The 17,194-nt window shown below is 41.0% G+C and overlaps 2 protein-coding genes across 11 annotated transcripts in view; both read left to right on the top strand.

Annotated features, from left to right (window-relative positions):
• The window catches only part of LOC128566348 (transcription factor E2-alpha-like), an 82,676-nt gene extending 77,423 nt beyond the window's left edge, over nt 1-5,253 (top strand). The window contains exons 2-3 of one of the 2 annotated variants that reach the window (XR_008374557.1): nt 3,267-3,350; nt 4,663-5,253. Coding sequence is in view for 1 of the 2 variants with exons in the window: in XM_053563136.1 (XP_053419111.1) it covers nt 3,267-3,297 (31 nt within the window). In the remaining variant the exon portion in view is untranslated. Of the gene's footprint in view, nt 1-3,266; nt 3,436-4,662 lie in introns of those variants that run through there. The other variant, XM_053563136.1, reaches the window with a different exon arrangement.
• A 6,370-nt stretch (nt 5,254-11,623) lies between these two features.
• Nucleotides 11,624-17,194, top strand: part of RCBTB2 (RCC1 and BTB domain containing protein 2) — a 60,269-nt gene continuing 54,698 nt past the window's right edge. For 4 of the 9 annotated variants that reach the window (XM_053563127.1, XM_053563134.1, XM_053563130.1 and 1 more), the window contains exon 1: nt 11,629-12,181. The gene's annotated coding sequence lies outside the window, so the exon portion shown is untranslated. Of the gene's footprint in view, nt 12,182-17,194 lie in introns of all 9 variants that reach the window. The other 5 variants (XM_053563133.1, XM_053563131.1, XM_053563129.1 and 2 more) reach the window with 2 other exon arrangements.

Below are 17,194 nucleotides of genomic sequence, written 5' to 3'. Positions count from 1 at the left end.
ACATCCTAAATCTTATATAGCTTGGTGGGAAGACAGTCCCAGCCATTCCTTCAGGGTTCAGATTTGTCAAAATATCATCTCCAGACCCACGTGGCCCAGTCTGGAGTGGCAAGGTCATATTCGAGTTCCTGTTCTTCCAGAGAAGCCTTAGGGAGTCCTCTTGCGACCTCTGACTAGATTTTAGGACAGTCTGTCTCCTACGAGGCAATTTGGGTGAAGAGTAAGTTTTGGAGGAGAGCTACAAATGACCAAGCCTATTCTAGAAGTTATAAGAAGGCTCCGAGGTGAGAGTGTGAGGGACACCACCTGGCTGAAGACCCTGAGGGTCGAACAGGGAGGAGACAAGAAGGCCCTGGGATCATAGACACATCTCTATCTGCATGGGAAGGTGTTCCTACCGTTAATCATCAAGCAAAAGGGTGGATCTGTCTGACCCAAACACAAACCTGCAGGTGACTTAGCTGAGTTTTGTCACTTCCATGCTGGTGGCAAGGAGCAAGCTATTCTTCCTTTAGAGTTCTGACCAGGGATGGACAGAAAAAATTTTGTCCTCAGTTTAGTCCTTTTGAAGACCCCATTGACACTATAAGAGAACAAAAGAGAAATGACCACAGAGACTAATGTATTTGCTTAATCCCTATGTTCTCCTGTCCTCTCCATCTCAAAACCATTGCTGGAATTCCTCTGGACTCCTGCAGTCACATCTGTTTGTCCTTTGTATCCAATCTGTTCCCTTGGTGCCATCTCCAGACCATATCTGCTCTTTGTTTAAATGTATCAAAGCTGTCCAGACTCATCTCCAGCCTCAGCATCCTCTGTGTCTTTATACCCTGAAGCCCAGGAAAGCACCATTATCTCCTACATTGAATTTGCCACAGCAACTATCATAACACAGGTTCACCACATTGATTCTATTTCCTTTGTTCACTGAGGTGGTCAGCCTGGCCTTGACTCCTTGGGCTGATGGTCTAGGACCAGCCATATAAAGGGTCATTAACAAAAGAAAAAAGACTCTTTAATTTTACTCTGGAGGCTTGGAATTTTTTAAAAATATCTTTTTGGTTTTAAGAATCTGCAGTCTCTTGGGAGAATTAAATCAACCAAAGAAATTGAAATTTCTTAAATGTAGACTAAAGGGAAACTTTACTGAACATTTATACCACTAAATGATAAAGTACCAATTTTTTTTTTTGGTGTGTAGCAAATATCTCTCTAATAAATCTCATGTTTTTCTGAAAGTGTTTTCTCCAGCAGGATGATCGTGTTCCTCTGGGCTAAAGAGTATTGTTAATTATAAGCTAGCTACACAAAGAAAAAAAAATCCCAAAAAGTTCAGATCAGGAAATGCTTAAATGTTTCCAAAAAATGTTTATCAGGAAATGTTATTCTAGAATCAAAACATTTCCTGTCTGATGATCATGCCATGGAGAAAGTCATGTGATGCCATTTCTGGGATCTTATAACTTCTTTTTTCACCATGGATTATGTATTTGAGGGGAAATGCATTATAAGTAACATGAAATAAATAGGAATCACCTAGAATAAAAACTTCAATGTAAACCTTATAGAAAAATACAAGGCAAAAAATAAAAATCAGCCAATATGTCACCATACAGAAATGACCACTCTTACTGTTTAAATAAATATATTTCCAAGCAGGTGTTCAGTATGAATATATGCACTTGTGTTCAATTTTACATATATTGTTTTACTGATTTGTATATCAGGAACATACCACAGATTTTTTTCTCTGTGTCTGAATCTGCTATTTGTAATTGTACGTCTGTATCACATGTATCCACTAGAATGTTCCAAGCTTTGGCAACAGTTCTCCATGTGACAAGTCTTCATGTGACAACATGGAAAAATCAAGAACAGAAGGCGGGTGCAGCCAGATGGGTGGGTCGGGGTGGGGGGTGTCTTTTCAGAAGCCTCCTAGGAGATGTCCTTGTATGATATATCTATGGCTGGGACCAGTCACACATCTGCCTCGGACACTGCCAAATAAGAATGATTGATGTGGGGCGGCACCTGTGGCTCAGTGAGCAGGGCGCTGGCCCCATATACCGAAGGTGGCGGGTTCAAACCCAGCCCCTGCCAAACTGCAACCAGAAAAAAAAAAAAAAAAGAATGATTGATGTGACTGGCTCTGATGCCAGGATTTCTTCTATGTGATTGACTGTATTATTACCTAAACAAGAAAAAGGGTTCTGTGAGCAAGAAAAGGAGATGAGACATACCAAGGATGCTTAAATCCATGAATTCACAATGATACGAAAGAAACTCAATTGGTAACTACTGGAAAATATAAGTAAGTCAACTCACTATTTTGAAAACTGGCAAATTTAGAGAAAGAATCAAAGGCTGATCTTGCTTTTCCTATATCACTAGGAAATAAAATCATTAAAGAAGGAAGTTTCCCTTGATAGAATTATGCCAGGTAATTAAGGAAGAAGACATGAGAGTTAGAATACCACCATTCTCAACATCTACTGAAGTAACAGACCTAGGTATTGAACATCGGTAGCTATCAACACCCAGAAAGAAACCACTGAACATTATATGCCTCCTGTGGAAGGACACTCCACCATCTAAGAAGTGATCTTGCCAAAACAAAGTAGAACCAGAATCTAATGAAGACTATAGATCCAATGATCAATTTATGGGAAATTACAGGGTACATTCAGGAAAATCAGATTTTGGAATATCTAGAGGACTAATAACCTGGTATCTTCAATTAATAAATTGTGAGGGGAATAGAAGGAATTAGAGAGGGGACCTATGGATCAGAAGAGACCAAGAAGAACTATCAACAAATATCCATGTGTAGAAATTCAATTTCCATTTGAATGTGCTAGGAAAAAAATGGCACTTCTGAAGTGATAAAAATTTAAACTCTGAAAGAATGTTTCATTATGGAGGAATTAGTGTCAGGATTTACCATTATGATAGTATTTTTTTTTCTTTAAGACAGAGTCTTGCTTTGTTGCCCCCGGTAGAGTGCCCTGGCATCATATTTCACAGCAACCTCTAACGCCTGGGCTCAAGCAATTCTCTTGCCTCAGCCTCCGGAGTAGCTGGGATTACAGAGACCTGCCGCAAGGCCCGGCTATTTTTAGAGATGGGGTCTCACTCTAGCTCAGGCTGGTCTCCAACTGGTGAGCTCAGGCAATCCACTTGCCTTGGCCTCCCAAAGTGCTGGGATTACAGGTATGAGCCACAATGCCCAGCATTTTTTTTTTTAAAAGGGTCCTTTTCTTTTACAGATATTCGTTGAAACATGTACAGATGAAATAAGATGCTTCAAAACAATATGGTGGCGAGAAGAATGAAAGTATTGCTAAAACAAGGTTGGCCATGAGTTGCTAATTTTTGAAGTTGAATGACAGATACACCTGAGATTGCTGATTATTCTATTTTTGTATATGTTTGACATTTTCCCTAATAAAAGGTAAAAAAAGAAGGGGTGGATTTTAAGTAGGTATTTGCCAATGGTTTTTGCTATACTTCAATTTACCCAACTAGTTTTCCATAGATTGTGTCGATTGTTTTCTATGTATTATGCTCTGAATGTTGGTAGATCTCCCAGCTTTCATATATTGAAACCTAATATCTAATGTGATAACATTAAGAGGTGGGACCTTTAGGAAGTGATTAAATCACGGTTGTCTCTACTCTCATGAAGGGATTAGTATCCTTTTAAAAAAGGCTTGAGAGAGGTCTCTGGACCCTTCCATTATGACAGGACACAGCATTTGCTCTTTCTTCCATGTGATAAGGCAGCAACAAGATGCCATCTCTGAAGCAGAGAGCAATCCCTTATCAGACACTGAAACTGTTGGTGTCTTGATCTTGGCTTTCCCAGCCTTCAGAACTATGAGCAATACATTTCTGTCGTTTATAAATGTCCAATCTAAGACATTTTTTAATAGCAGCCCAAAGATATCATGTTTCTCAATTATAAACAGTACTGTGAGGGGCATTCTTCTACATCTTTTCATACTAGTAAATTCCTAAAAGGGAAATTACTAGATCAAAGAGAACATTTAATACATAAAGTCAGACTGTCTTCCAGAAGGCCTCCATCAGAGGCCTTTCAAATGGATTTTAAAATTGTTTAAATAAAATCATTGGGATTTTTATTGTCTTTGCATTAGATTTGTAGATTAACTTTAGGAAAATTAACATCCTTACATATGAGTCTTCCTAACTAAAAACAGGATATGCCTCTTCATTTTGTGTTCCTATCTCTCAGTAAATTTGTAGATTTTTTTCATACTGATTTTTATACATTGATTTTACAGAATGGACCACATCACTAAATTCTATTATTATTTCTAAAAGTTTTTAGTTTATTTTCTTGGGTTTTTAAGGTATATGTAGGTTATAGCAAAAGTGAGAACAACCAAGGTGGTGTTTGACCAGGATACCCAGGAAAACCCTCATCCTGCTCTTGACTGATTGCTCTCTGAGGTCCCCAGGAGACTCTCTGAGTTCTCTTGTCCCTTCATGTACAAGAAAACAAAGCAAGGTCAATTATTGTCATTACGAGCTGAGGTTTCGGTCTGGGTTGTGTTGAGCCAATCAGGCTGTACTATGTATGCCTACACGACTTAGAACCAAAGTAGGCCATAAAACTTTCTCTCCTTATTTCTACCCTAGAATCCTATCCTCCATCCTGGCACTTGCCCCCTACAATGCAGGAAAAGCCAATCCAGCTGGACCACTAACCAGGAAAAGCAAGCGTGCAAGAGTGAAGGCACTTGCTCCAAAGCCTGGGACAATTGAACTGGACTTCCCTTACCTTTCTGGCACTAGGAATGACAAGCCACCAACAAGTGTTTAAAAATGTCAGCTACCTTCCAGGAACAAGCCCTGATATTTTTTCCTCAAGCCTTATAGAAAGAAATTAGAAAAACCACTCTCAGTGCTTCCCATGGGACAGAGGGCTACCACAGCACAATGACAGCTCCATCTTCTGGGGCAGACATTCTTACAATACCTTTGACCTTGACCAATCCAAAATTGAAAGGGAACTGTGTACATTCTCCAGCCAACAAATCTAATTACATAATTCATAGATAATGATAAAATTTCTGCATCCTTTTCAGCATTTATATTCCTTATTTTATGTTCTTATCTAATTGCATTAGCTGGTACTTCCAGAATAGCATTATAACATTAAGTAATTAGGGATAAGTAGGCACCATTGTTTAATTCCTGTATTTATTAGATATGCTGCTAAAATTTAAATACTAAGCATGAAACTCGCTATTAGTGTATGAGCTACTTATTAAAGATTTCTTTGATCAAAAATGAGTATTGAATTTTATTCAACATTCTCTCATCAACCAAAACATTCTTATACCTTTGACATATGATTATGGAGAGATATATTCATCAGTTTCTTGACACTGAGCCATACTCACATCACTGAAATAAACCCAATCTTGGTCATGGTACAATATACTCCCAAATTTATTGTAAGGTTCTATGTGTTAACATTTTATTTAGATATTTTTCCTACTCAGTATGTAAAAATGTGCCATCTTTGTCAGTTTTTGGTATAAGTTGGCTTTGTAAAATCTTGAAATATTAAGAGAGCAGTTACTCTTACCCTTCATTTTAAGGCCTGGAAAATATTAAATGACTTACCAAGTTCACATTCTTCTCTATTTTTTATATCCAGTTTTGCTAATTTCAACTCCTAAAATTTTCTCTAATCCATTTTCTTCTCTCTCTTTAATCCCAATCTGTAATGTCCAAATTGAAATAAGTAACACATGCATTACCTTACATACTTGCATTTTTATTTTATAATGAGGACACTTTAAAATCTAATCTCTTGGCAATTTCAAGTACACAATACTTTGTTATTAACTACAGTCACCATATTGTACAACATATATCTTGAACTTATTCCTTCTACCTAACTGAATTTTGAATTCTTTGGCCAATATCTCCAGCCTCAGCCTTTGGTAACCACCATTCCATATGGGTTCAACTGTTTCAGATTCTATTTGTATGAGTTCAACTGTTTTAGATTCCACATACAAGTAAGATCATGAGGTTATTTGTTTTTCTGTGCCTGGCACATTTTACTTAAGATAATGACAACCAGGTTCATTCATGTTGTCACAAATCACAGTATTTCCTTCTTCTGTAAGGTTGATTGATTACTGACAAACCTGCAAAGAACATACAATGGACAAAGGACAGTTTGTTCAACAAATGGCATTGGGAAACTGGATAGTCACATTCAGAAGAATAAAATTATCTCACACCAAATACAAAAGTCAACTCAAAATTGACTAAAGTCTTAAAACACGAGACCTGAAACTATAAAACTACTGAAGAAAACATAGGGGAAACTTTCCATAACATCAGTTTGGACAATAATTTTCAGGATATGACCCCCAAAACACAGGCAACAAAAGCAAAAATAAACAAATGTGATTACATCAAACTCAAAAGTTTCTGCACAGCAAAGAACATAATCAACAGAATAGAGGCAGCCTAGTTAATTGGAACAAATATTTATAAACCATACATACAATAAGGGATTAATATCCAAAATGTATAAGGAACTCAGACAACTCAATAACAATGAAACCATCCAGTTAAAAAACTGGGCAAAGGAGGAGGTGAATCTAATCTGTCTTCCCACTGCAATACCCCGTTGCAATGATTTAAAAAACATGGGTAAAGAACCCAAATAGATCATTCTTAAATAAGAGACACAAATGGCCAACAGGTATATGAAAAAATGCTCAATTTTCACTAATTATCAAGGAAATTCAAATTAAAACCACAGCAAGATATCACCTCACATTCGTTATAATGGCAATTATCAAAAAAACAAAAGGTTACAAGGACTGGGGAAGATGCAGAGAAAAGGGAACATTTGTATCCTGCTGGTGAGGATTAAATTAGTACAGCCATTATGGAAAGCCATTTGGAAGTTCCTCAAAAAAATTAAAAATAGAACTATCATATGACCCAGCAATTTCACTCCCAGGGATATATATCCAAAGGAAATGAAATCACTGTGGCAGAGAGATGCAGTCCAATGTTCATTGCTGCACTATTCACAACAGCCAAGATAACAGAAGCAATCAGTGGATAAATGCTTACTTTAATGTCCTGCCATTGCCTTATCCCCTCCATATAACCTTTGTTCTAGCCTTGCTAAGCAACTTATAATTCTCAAACACATGACACCACCTCTTCTTTTTCTATCTGGAATACTTCCCTTCTTTAACAATCCATCTCTAACACCTTTGTTCTCTTAGCTACCTCATGTACATACTGAAGGCTTAATGCTAAAGTTCTCTTTTGGGGGAAGCCTTCTTTAACTATCTTCTGGTATTTTGTCATTCTTTCATTATTGCTACTAACACTATGCTGGGATGCACAATGCTATGTAGCACATATCAGTAAAGGCACAGCCAGTGTGACTGACAATTGTGTAAAACGCAGAGCTGGGCAGTCTTCTTTTTGTACCTTCCATATTCACAGCAACCTGACCCTCACATTCTCCCACACAACTGGAAGTAGTTGGGACCCCAGAAGAGTCCCCTATGCTTAGCAAGAGCAGCAGAGGAGGGGGATGCTGTGTGGTATCTGCAGAATCTTACTAGGCGTACCCCATTCTCCCATCCCCCATAAGATTTAAGGAGGGCTAACATGCCCCCAAGATTGCCTTCGATGCTGAGTCAGAAAGATGTTCTCTGAATTCTGCAGAAATATAGGTTATAGTACTGTGACATTATATAAAATAAAACTTGAAAAGAAGTTATAAATGATTAAGTCAAAGACAAAAATAAAATTAGAAGCATACAAGAAAATGTGTATTTGGTAGAGACGCTATCACTTCTCTTCTGACCTAGGAATGTGTTTAGTGGGCTTTCAGCATATATGAAACTTCACCCCTCAGTCAGACTTTCTACTCCAAAACAGTCTTTTTCAACCTTCAGCTCCTGGTCAGTTAGCTTTCCCAGAGTATGATCAGGTGATTTAATTGCAATATATAAAATACATTATTTTAAACCTAGAGAAAAAAACTAAGACATGTAACACAAATCACCAATTTCATAACACCTCAATGAATTTAAGTTCTTAAAAACTAAGGTGCTTCCCAAAGTCTTTCACTTAATCAATGGTGCATAGAGCCCCAAAGTGCAGGTTTCCTACTTACTTATTCCTTCAATCTGTAACAAGAGTGCCAATGTAGACATTTACTGGTGCTTATTTTTGCTGCTGGAGACTCAACAAGGAAAAAAGAGCATTTTCCTCTTTCCTAAAGGTAATCTAGACTTTCTGAGTTCGCCAGAAAAGTACAAAAGACAACTTGCCCCCCCCCCCGCCACTCCCTTTTTTTTCTTGTGATTGGGGTCTTGGTGCCTGGCTACATGAAAAGAGAAAAGCAAGATGAATTCTTATTTGTTCGTAGGTTTAAAAAGTGAAGCCTGTCTCATCATAGCTGGGTCCCCATTGTGGGCTAGAGAAAGGACAAGGGCTTCTACTTTCACTGAAATAGAGTTGTGTTAGGACCTGAGAAAGGGCAAGTCAGAAAGGAGAAACAGCCCCCTAGCCACTGAAACCTTGTCTTGGAATAAAATTGTCAAGAGAATGAGGAGATAGAGAAGTCCAAGAACTCTGGGATCAGTTAATGAGGCTGCCAGTGAGGGGGACAAACTGAGAGAGGGGCCACCTGAAAGCCATGGGAACTAGGCGAATGCTTCAAGATGGCAGCGGGGAGCAACTTTAGTTGATAGTTTGAATATGATAACTGATAAGTAACCACTGATTTAGCAATTTGGAGGTCACTGATGACTTTGTCAATAGGCGTTCCAGTGGAAGTGGAGGGGCCAAAGCCGGATTAAAGTAGATTCAAGAATGAATATGTGGAGGTGATGAAGCTACAATACATATAAATGACTCTTTTTAAGAGTTTGGGAAGACAGCAACAAATAGGGTGGTAGCTGCTGGGGGATGTGTTGTCAAAGAAACGTTAATAGATAGAGAAGTGTTGCATAATGTGAATATATGCTTATGCTATGCTATCCAGCATAGAGATAAAAATTAATAATATAGGATTGAGAAGTGACAACTGCTGGAGTGAAAATCTTGAGAACGTAAGTGAAGGGGTCTCTGAAAAGCAAAAAGCAGCCTCTGCCTATTATTCAGAGGGAACTCTGTAAGCAGAGAGCAACCCTGAGGGAAGTAGTGTAAATTGACTAAAGTATAAGGCCAGAGATGATTAACATAGTAATGAACTTATTTAAAGGCAGACAGAGTAACAGGGCAGAGGGGTGCCTGGGAAAGCACATGTAGTGAGAATAAGATGAAGTCCGGCAGGCTAAGGCAGACAGGACATAGCTGGTCTGGTTGGTGAAGTCCTGTCTGACCTTCACCCCGATAGGAACCCACCCAGATAGAAATGTCCAGCTCAGGAAAGAACATCCTGCCCAGGCAGGAAGGAGTGCGCTGATCCCTAGCCCCCACCCCCAACTCTTACACTCCCACCCTGTCTTAACCCAGTGCTGACTTCTTTTTTCAACTCGGCCTGCTCACACCCAAGGGAGTAAAGTCCACGTTGCCCACGCAGGACCTGGACTCTGCTTCCTTTTGTTCATGTCTCAGGATGTCCTCTCATTTTCGGTCCTTAAACTCTCAACCCCCATCTCCCATTTGACACAGCTGGTCTGCTTGGTTTAAGTCCTGCCCCACTTTCACTGTCTCCCATTTTTACTGTTTTGTAACTTTAGCTCCCACCCTGAAGATAACTATCTTTAGGAGTTTAGGTGGATTGAGCCTTGTCTTAACTTCTGTAGAGCTTTTTTATGTCTATAAATAAACTCTGAATACTCACTCTAATGTGGTGTGTACATTTTTTGCAGTTTTTGGCCTGCTACCTCTGGCATATGGGGCCGGTGCCCTACCGCTTTCAGCCACAAGCGCCACCCACATGGTGTGTATTCTTTATTTCATCCTGGTTGTTCTGACCACTCAGAAAGGTTGTTATCAACTGAAAATCTCTGGCCAGGGTACTCTCTACTGTGGCTTTAAGTGCCACAGTGGCTTTAAGTGCCTGGAAGGAACGAGAATTGCCTGTGAAGATGGCAAACAGGATTTTTTCTTTTTTCTGGCTCTTTTTTCACAAGGGACATTTGCCAGTCCGAGTCTGTTTTTGTGGTTGTGTTCATTAGTTCAATTCTTTGTCTGATCACCCAAGAACCGGCTGTTTAAAGCTTCAGTGCGCTTTCATAAGGAAAATAGATTCTAACACAACAAGTGGAAGAGATGAACCCTGTAGCAAGACGGAATAGAGTGTGCACAGGTCCAGATGTAGGCAAACTTGGTATATTGGTGATGGGAATTTTAACCCCTGAAATACTAATTGATATGCTCTAAGAGTCCAATTTTGTAGTGAATGAACATACTAAATTATCCAAAACTTTTGAAGGAAGCTTGTATGTGATCTAGACATCTGTCCTTGTTATTTTTAATTTTGACCTTCTTGGGGAAAAAATACTGGTTCCAAATAAAATTATTCAATGGAACACATTCTATATAGATAAAAAAATACTTCACCTTCTGAGCAAATATCACACTTGTCAAACCCTAATAATACTTAGAATGTTTTTATGGTTAGATAATTGTCAGAATTCCGCAGAAGCCTAGCGTAAGAAATGAATGAACTTCAGCTGTCCATAATGTGGAAAAGATGAAGTGTACAGGGCAGGTGGCTCTTGCCATGGTTGTTGATGGAAGAAACGTAATTTCTTAAAGCCTGGGTTGCCTTATGTAAAATAAGGATAACCCTTATCTTAAAGGATTGTTGTAATCCAAAAAAAAAAAATAACATATTTAAAACACCTGGCAAACAACGAGCAAACATGTTAACTCATAAATTTTATCTTATAAATGTTCCCAATGGGGGAACTAAGGACAGGAGCACGAGGCCTCTCTGTACTACGTTTGCAACTTCCTGTGAATCTATAATTATTTCAAAGTAAAAAGTTAAAAAAATGTTTTCTTCCAATTAGAGTTCTATAAGACAAATACCTGTAATCCTATCTAGCAAGCCTCCTCCTGAGGCTCAATGAACTATGCTTTGGTAACAGACATAAATGTCTGCCAACTGTAGCAGCTGCAATAAAGGTAGCACACGTTCTGGAAGGGGGAATGACAAAAGCCAGACCCATGACTGACGTGGTCACTCTAGGTTGGAATCTCAGCTATTCTATCAGCCGTACTACTTTTGGCAAGTCATTATATGTTGAACCAGTGTCCTCATCTAAAAGCAGGTATAAAAACAACCAGCTTACTTGATAGGAGTATCAAATAATACTGAACTGTTGAGTATTTTACCCAAACCTACTCACGTCAATGTAAGTATAGCACAGCGGAAGAAACTATTGCACAGTGCAAAGTTGTGGAGCATTTTACTAAGATCTACTAAGCCCAACAGAAATGCAGTATTAACGTAAGAAATTGCTGCAAATTAGTAAGGGGAGAGTGCGGTTCCAGAGACCTTGGTCCCAAGGTAACCCCCTACCCCCCAGCGCACAGCACTCTTAGTCAGGTCACCCCCTACCCCCAGCGCGCAGCACTCTTTAAGCATTTACACTACAGACGGGCACAGGACTTGAGCCCCACAGCAGGGCAGCGAAAGCAGGGGGGAAACAGTGTGCAGTGACCTGAGCTCCCAGATGGACAGGCCACCACTAGAAGAAAAGCCGGGACAGGCTACGGCAGAGGGACCGCGGAAAAGGTTGCCCACAGCATCATCCGCGCCTCACCCTTCCAGGTTAGGCAGCTACAAATTCACAACGTTTGGGGGACCAGAAGCCGGAAGACGGTGAGTGTCCCACAAGGTGGGACCCCGCGGTGACAGTCCTAGGGGTCCGCTCCGAGGGGAGGAAGAGTCTGCGAGAAACGGGCGGGGGCGGCAGTGGGCAGCTGAGGAAGGAGAGGAGGGGCGAGGCGCCGTCGCCAATCCCCTCTTCTCGCCTGCACTCCCCTTCCTTCCCCTCCGGGCCGGGCACCGGAGAGCATCCCGCCAAGGCCCGGGCGCTTCAGGGGGAGGCGCCAACTCGGCGCGGCGCCGGGGATCGGACTGAGCAGTAACCGCGACCCAGGAGGCGGAGCGGACGCGGCTCGGGCCGGCGCTGAGGTAAGAGGTCGGGGGGTGGTGTGGGAGGCCGAGGAAGGGCGGGGAGGTGAAGATGGCGCGGTCAGGTACCCCCGCGGCGGGCTCCTCGCCCCGCCCCCGCCGCCTGAGCTCTAGGCCCCAGTGACAGCCGAGGGGCCCCAGGGCTCTGAGCTGCGCCCGGGCCACCGGCTTGGGCGTCGCCGCGCATGCGCAAGTCTGCGGGCGTGGTCCGGCCCTTGGTTCTGGGGCTACACCCAGCCTAGGCCCAGGCTGAGGTTGCGCTGCGCATGCGTGGGTCGGCTAGCCGGGTTTGGTCGAGAGGCCTCTGTCCTCCCTGCTTCTGGTTCCAGGGCTGGAGGAGAGAGCGCTCCGGTCCCACCCTCTGCAGAGCAGGGGCTGCTGCGGTTTTCATTTCTGTGATCTCTCTTTGCCTCCAGTCCAGTAAATCTAGTTCCCCAGCTCCCGCTCCCTGAACCGGTTCACTGACTCAGGGACAGTATATGCTTTCGACATTTGGTTCTGATGTCGAGGGATAGATAGCACGGAAAGTTTGACTTTGCTAGGTGAAGCTGTTTTAGAACTGCAGTGGAGGCGAGGGGAGACATCGCCCTGCATGTTAAGCGGCAGATACTGCTCAGTCCCGGAAACAGAGGGTTTCAGACATTGAAAACTTTCCAAGTGCGCGGCCTTGGTTGAAAAGGAATTTGAGTTGGAAGGCGCGTTCAGAATGAACTTTATGCTTTTGTTCTTTGCAAAATTACGTAAAATGTTGCAACAGTGTGAGTCCGGGACTCTTAACACAACGCATGCGGTAGAGCTCCTGTAGCGCGCTTGGCAACTTAATCTTTGTCGGAGCTGAATAAAAGTGTTTGTGTTCACAAAACAGTGCTTGGAGACGTTGCTCTTCCCCCACCCGACCCCCTAGACTGGAAAATAACAGTCTCTGTTAATATTTATTGAGCCCCCCAGGCTATCTATCCTAGTGCTGAGTTCTGCGTGACTTTACACCTTACTGGACAGTAGTTCTTCGTTAAGTCAGTTTCGGGACTCCAGGGAGCTACTACCGAGAGTATCCGACTGTCTTTACTCAGGGCCTTGGAATCTGAAGAGCCGACGCAGATGCCTGGGGGCTGGAATAGAAGAACTACTTAGTCTGGGAGAAACTGAGTACTCTAGGTGAACTGTAATCTATTTCCTACAGCACTAGGTAGTACATACGTACTGTTAAGTAGCAAGTAAAGGCAACAGACCGATTCATTGTTGCATACCCTACTCCCACAACTCAGGCTTTATTACTGTTTTTGAGCTCACCAATTGGACCACATGCTCAATGCTCATTTTCCCTTTCCATCCAAATCTGCATGGCACAGGACTTGTTCATTTCGGTCTGAAAACAATTATAATCTTTTCAGAGAAGTGACTGTCCCATCTAACATAGCCACTGCTCTGGCTCTCCAACCTTATCCTGCTTGTTTGCTTGGTAGCACTTAATCACTATCTGGTATTACGTATTTGTGTGGGCATTACATATTTATCTGCTCCATAATCAGAACTCAGGAGGTTCTTAACTGTATAAATGAAATTCTACTCTAACTCGCTCCAGAGATATTTAGTATTGAACTCAACATGGATTTGTTCACTCATTCAACAATTTATTTTGTAAGAAGTCCTGTCCTTGGTGCTTGAGATGTATCAATGAGCAAAAAAGACAAAGATTCTGTCCCTCTGGGGTTTACGTTCTAGTGAAGAATGATAAAAACATACTTGATTATTATGTTAGAAAATTGTAAATACTATACTATGAAAAAAATGGAAAAGGGGATTGGTAGTGCATGTGTAGAGTGCAATTTTAAACAGCATGGTTACAATTGAGTCTGAAGATGATGTTCAAGATGGAGAACTGGGTTTTAGAATTAAATATCTTCTGGGAGAAAAAATTCTTTATCATGCTCTAATATGTCTCTTATGAGGGTCCACAGCATGACCATTGTGATAAATGTTACCATCAGGTCCCCAAGCCCACTCAACCACCCCCCACCCCCACCCGCACCCACTCCTACGGGGCTATCTTCCATCAAATTTAGAAATAGACTGTACAGACCCGAGCAGGGGCGGGGCAGCTTCATCCTTATTTATTTTCACTCCCCACAGATTGCATCACATTGGCCTGAGCCCCACATCACTCACCCTTCTCCCCCCACACACACTCAATGAAACTGATCCATGGTGCCTAAAAGGTTGGGGACTGCTGACTTATGATACATAGGTAAAAAAACATTTTTTTTTTCCAAATAGCAGTCAGATTATTCAGGGTTTTACAGTTTAAGTCACACATCAAATGAAGAGATTGGACTCTTACCTAGAAGAGACTAGCCACATGGCTACTGAGAAAAATGATACTGTCTCCACATTTACTGCACTTTGCAATTGCTTCTTCATGTCCCTCTGACTGTGGATGAACTGTGAAGATCTTTTGTAGGAGTGTTCATTGCTTTTCTTTATTTGAAACTGTGTAGAAGAGGAACTTAAATCAGCTGATATGATGTCATGCTCTCATGGATTAAATTATCTTTCTTAGAGATGTCTGAATGGACCAGACAAACCCAACCAAATTTCTTTTTTTATTTTTTGGAGACAGAGACTCACTTTGTCACCCTGGGGAGAGAGCCATGGCAGCGTAACTCACAGCAACCTCAAACTGTTGGGCTCAAGCGATTCTCTTGCCTCTCAGCCTCCCAAGTAGCTGACAATACAGGTGCCTGCCACAATGCCTGGGTATTTTTTTAGAGACTGGGTCTTGCTCTAGCTCAGGCTGGTCTCTAACCTGCGAGCTCAGGCAATCCACCTGCTTCGGCCTCCCAGAGTGCCAAATTTCATTCTGTCATTAAAGAAGGCTTACAGGAAGTGGCCAGTGGAGAGGATGATTTTAGAAAGTAAAGTGTGTTTCCCCTCAAGTCCTTTACTTGACAAACACTTTTATGTTCAAACATTAAAAAAAAAAAAAATCTAAGATCACAAATGTAGGGAACCCATGGAATTTGCTTATGCTCTTAGGTAATTTTCATACTCTAGTTCAGTTTTATCAGTTGGCTAAAAATGAAATTAAAATGCCCCTAAGACTCAATTCATAATTGCTGAGTTGTGGAAGCAACCTGAGTGCCCATCAACCCATGAATGGATCAACAAACTATAGTATACCTATACTATGGAGTATTATTCAGCCATTAAAAAGATGGAGACTTTACATATTTTACATTTACCTGGATGGAGTTGAAATACATTCTTCTTTTTTCTTTTTTTATTGTTGGAGATTCATTGAGGGTACAATAAGCCAGGTTACCCTGATTGCAATTGTGAAGTAACGTCCCTCTTGCAATCATGTCTTGCCCCCATAAAGTGTGACACACACCAAGGCCCCACCCCCCCCTCCATCCCTCTTTCTGCTTTTCCTCCCCCCCCATAACCTTAATTGTCATTAATTGTCCTCATATCAAAATTGAGTACATAGGATTCATGCTTCTCCATTCTTGTGATGCTTTACTAAGAGTAATGTCTTCCACTTCCATCCAGGTTAATACGAAGGATGTAAAGTCTCCATTTTTTTTAATAGCTGAATAGTATTCCATGGTATACATATACCACAGCTTGTTAATCCATTCCTGGGTTGGTGGGCATTTAGGCTGTTTCCACATTTTGGCGATTGTAAATTGAGCTTCAATAAACAGTCTAGTACAAGTGTCCTTATGATAAAAGGATTTTTTTCCTTCTGGGTAGATGCCCAGTAATGGGATTGCAGGATCAAATGGGAGGTCTAGCTTGAGTGCTTTGAGGTTTCTCCATACTTCCTTCCAGAAAGGTTGTACTAGTTTGCAGTCCCACCAGCAGTGTAAAAGTGTTCCCTTCTCTCCACATTCACAACAGCACCTGCAGTTTTGAGATTTTGTGATGTGGGCCATTCTCACTGGGGTTAGATGATATCTCAGGGTTGTTTTGATTTGCATTTCTCTAATATATAGAGATGATGAACATTTTTTTCATGTGTTTGTTAGCCATTCGTCTGTCATCGTTAGAAGGTTCTATTCATGTCTCTTGCCCATTGATATATGGGATTGTTGGCTTTTTTCATGTGGATTAATTTGAGTTCTCTATAGATCCTAGTTATCAAGCTTTTGTCTGATTGAAAATATGCAAATATCCTTTCCCATTGTGTAGGTTGTCTCTTTGCTTTGGTTATTGTCTCCTTAGCTGTACAGAAGCTTTTCAGTTTAATGAAGTCCCATTTGTTTATTTTTGTTGTTGTTGCAATTGCCATGGCAGTCTTCTTCATGAAGTCTTTCCCCAGGCCAAGATCTTCCAGTGTTTTTCCTATGCTTCCTTTGAGGATTTTTATTTTTTTGTGCCTTATATTTAAGTCCTTTATCCATTTGGAATCAATTTTTGTCAGTGGGGAAAGGTGTGGGTCCAGTTTCAGTCTTTTACATGTAGACATCCAGTTCTCCCAACACCATTTATTGAATAGGGAGTCTTTCCCCCAAGGTGTGTTCTTGTTTGGTTTATCAAAGATTAGGTGGTTGTAAGATGTTAGTTTCATTTCTTGGTTTTCAATTCGATTCCAAGTGTCTATGTCTCTGTTTTTGTGCCAGTACCATGCTGTCTTGAACACAATGGCTTTGTAGTACAGCCTAAAATCTGGTATGCTGATGCCCCCTTATTTTTATTACTAAGAATGCCTTAGCTATACGGGTTTTTTTTCCGGTTCCATACAAAACGCAGAATCATTTTCTCCAAATCTTGAAAGTACAATATTGGTATTTTGATAGGAATGGCATTGAATAGGTAGATTGCTTTGGGAAGTATAGACATTTTAACAAGGTTGATTGTTCCCATCCATGAGCATGGTATGTTCTTCCATTTGTTATATCCTCTGCTATTTCCTTTCTGAGGATTTAATAATTTTCTTTATAGAGGTCCTTCACCTCCTTCGTTAGGTATACTCCTAGGTATTTCATTTTCTTTGAGACTATGGTGAAGGGA

This window comes from Nycticebus coucang, chromosome 15, assembly GCF_027406575.1.
Source record: "Nycticebus coucang isolate mNycCou1 chromosome 15, mNycCou1.pri, whole genome shotgun sequence".
In the NCBI taxonomy this organism is placed as follows: domain Eukaryota; kingdom Metazoa; phylum Chordata; class Mammalia; order Primates; family Lorisidae; genus Nycticebus; species Nycticebus coucang.
The sequence above is the reverse complement of the archived record's forward strand: the minus strand, read 5'-3'. Positions and strand labels throughout refer to the sequence as shown.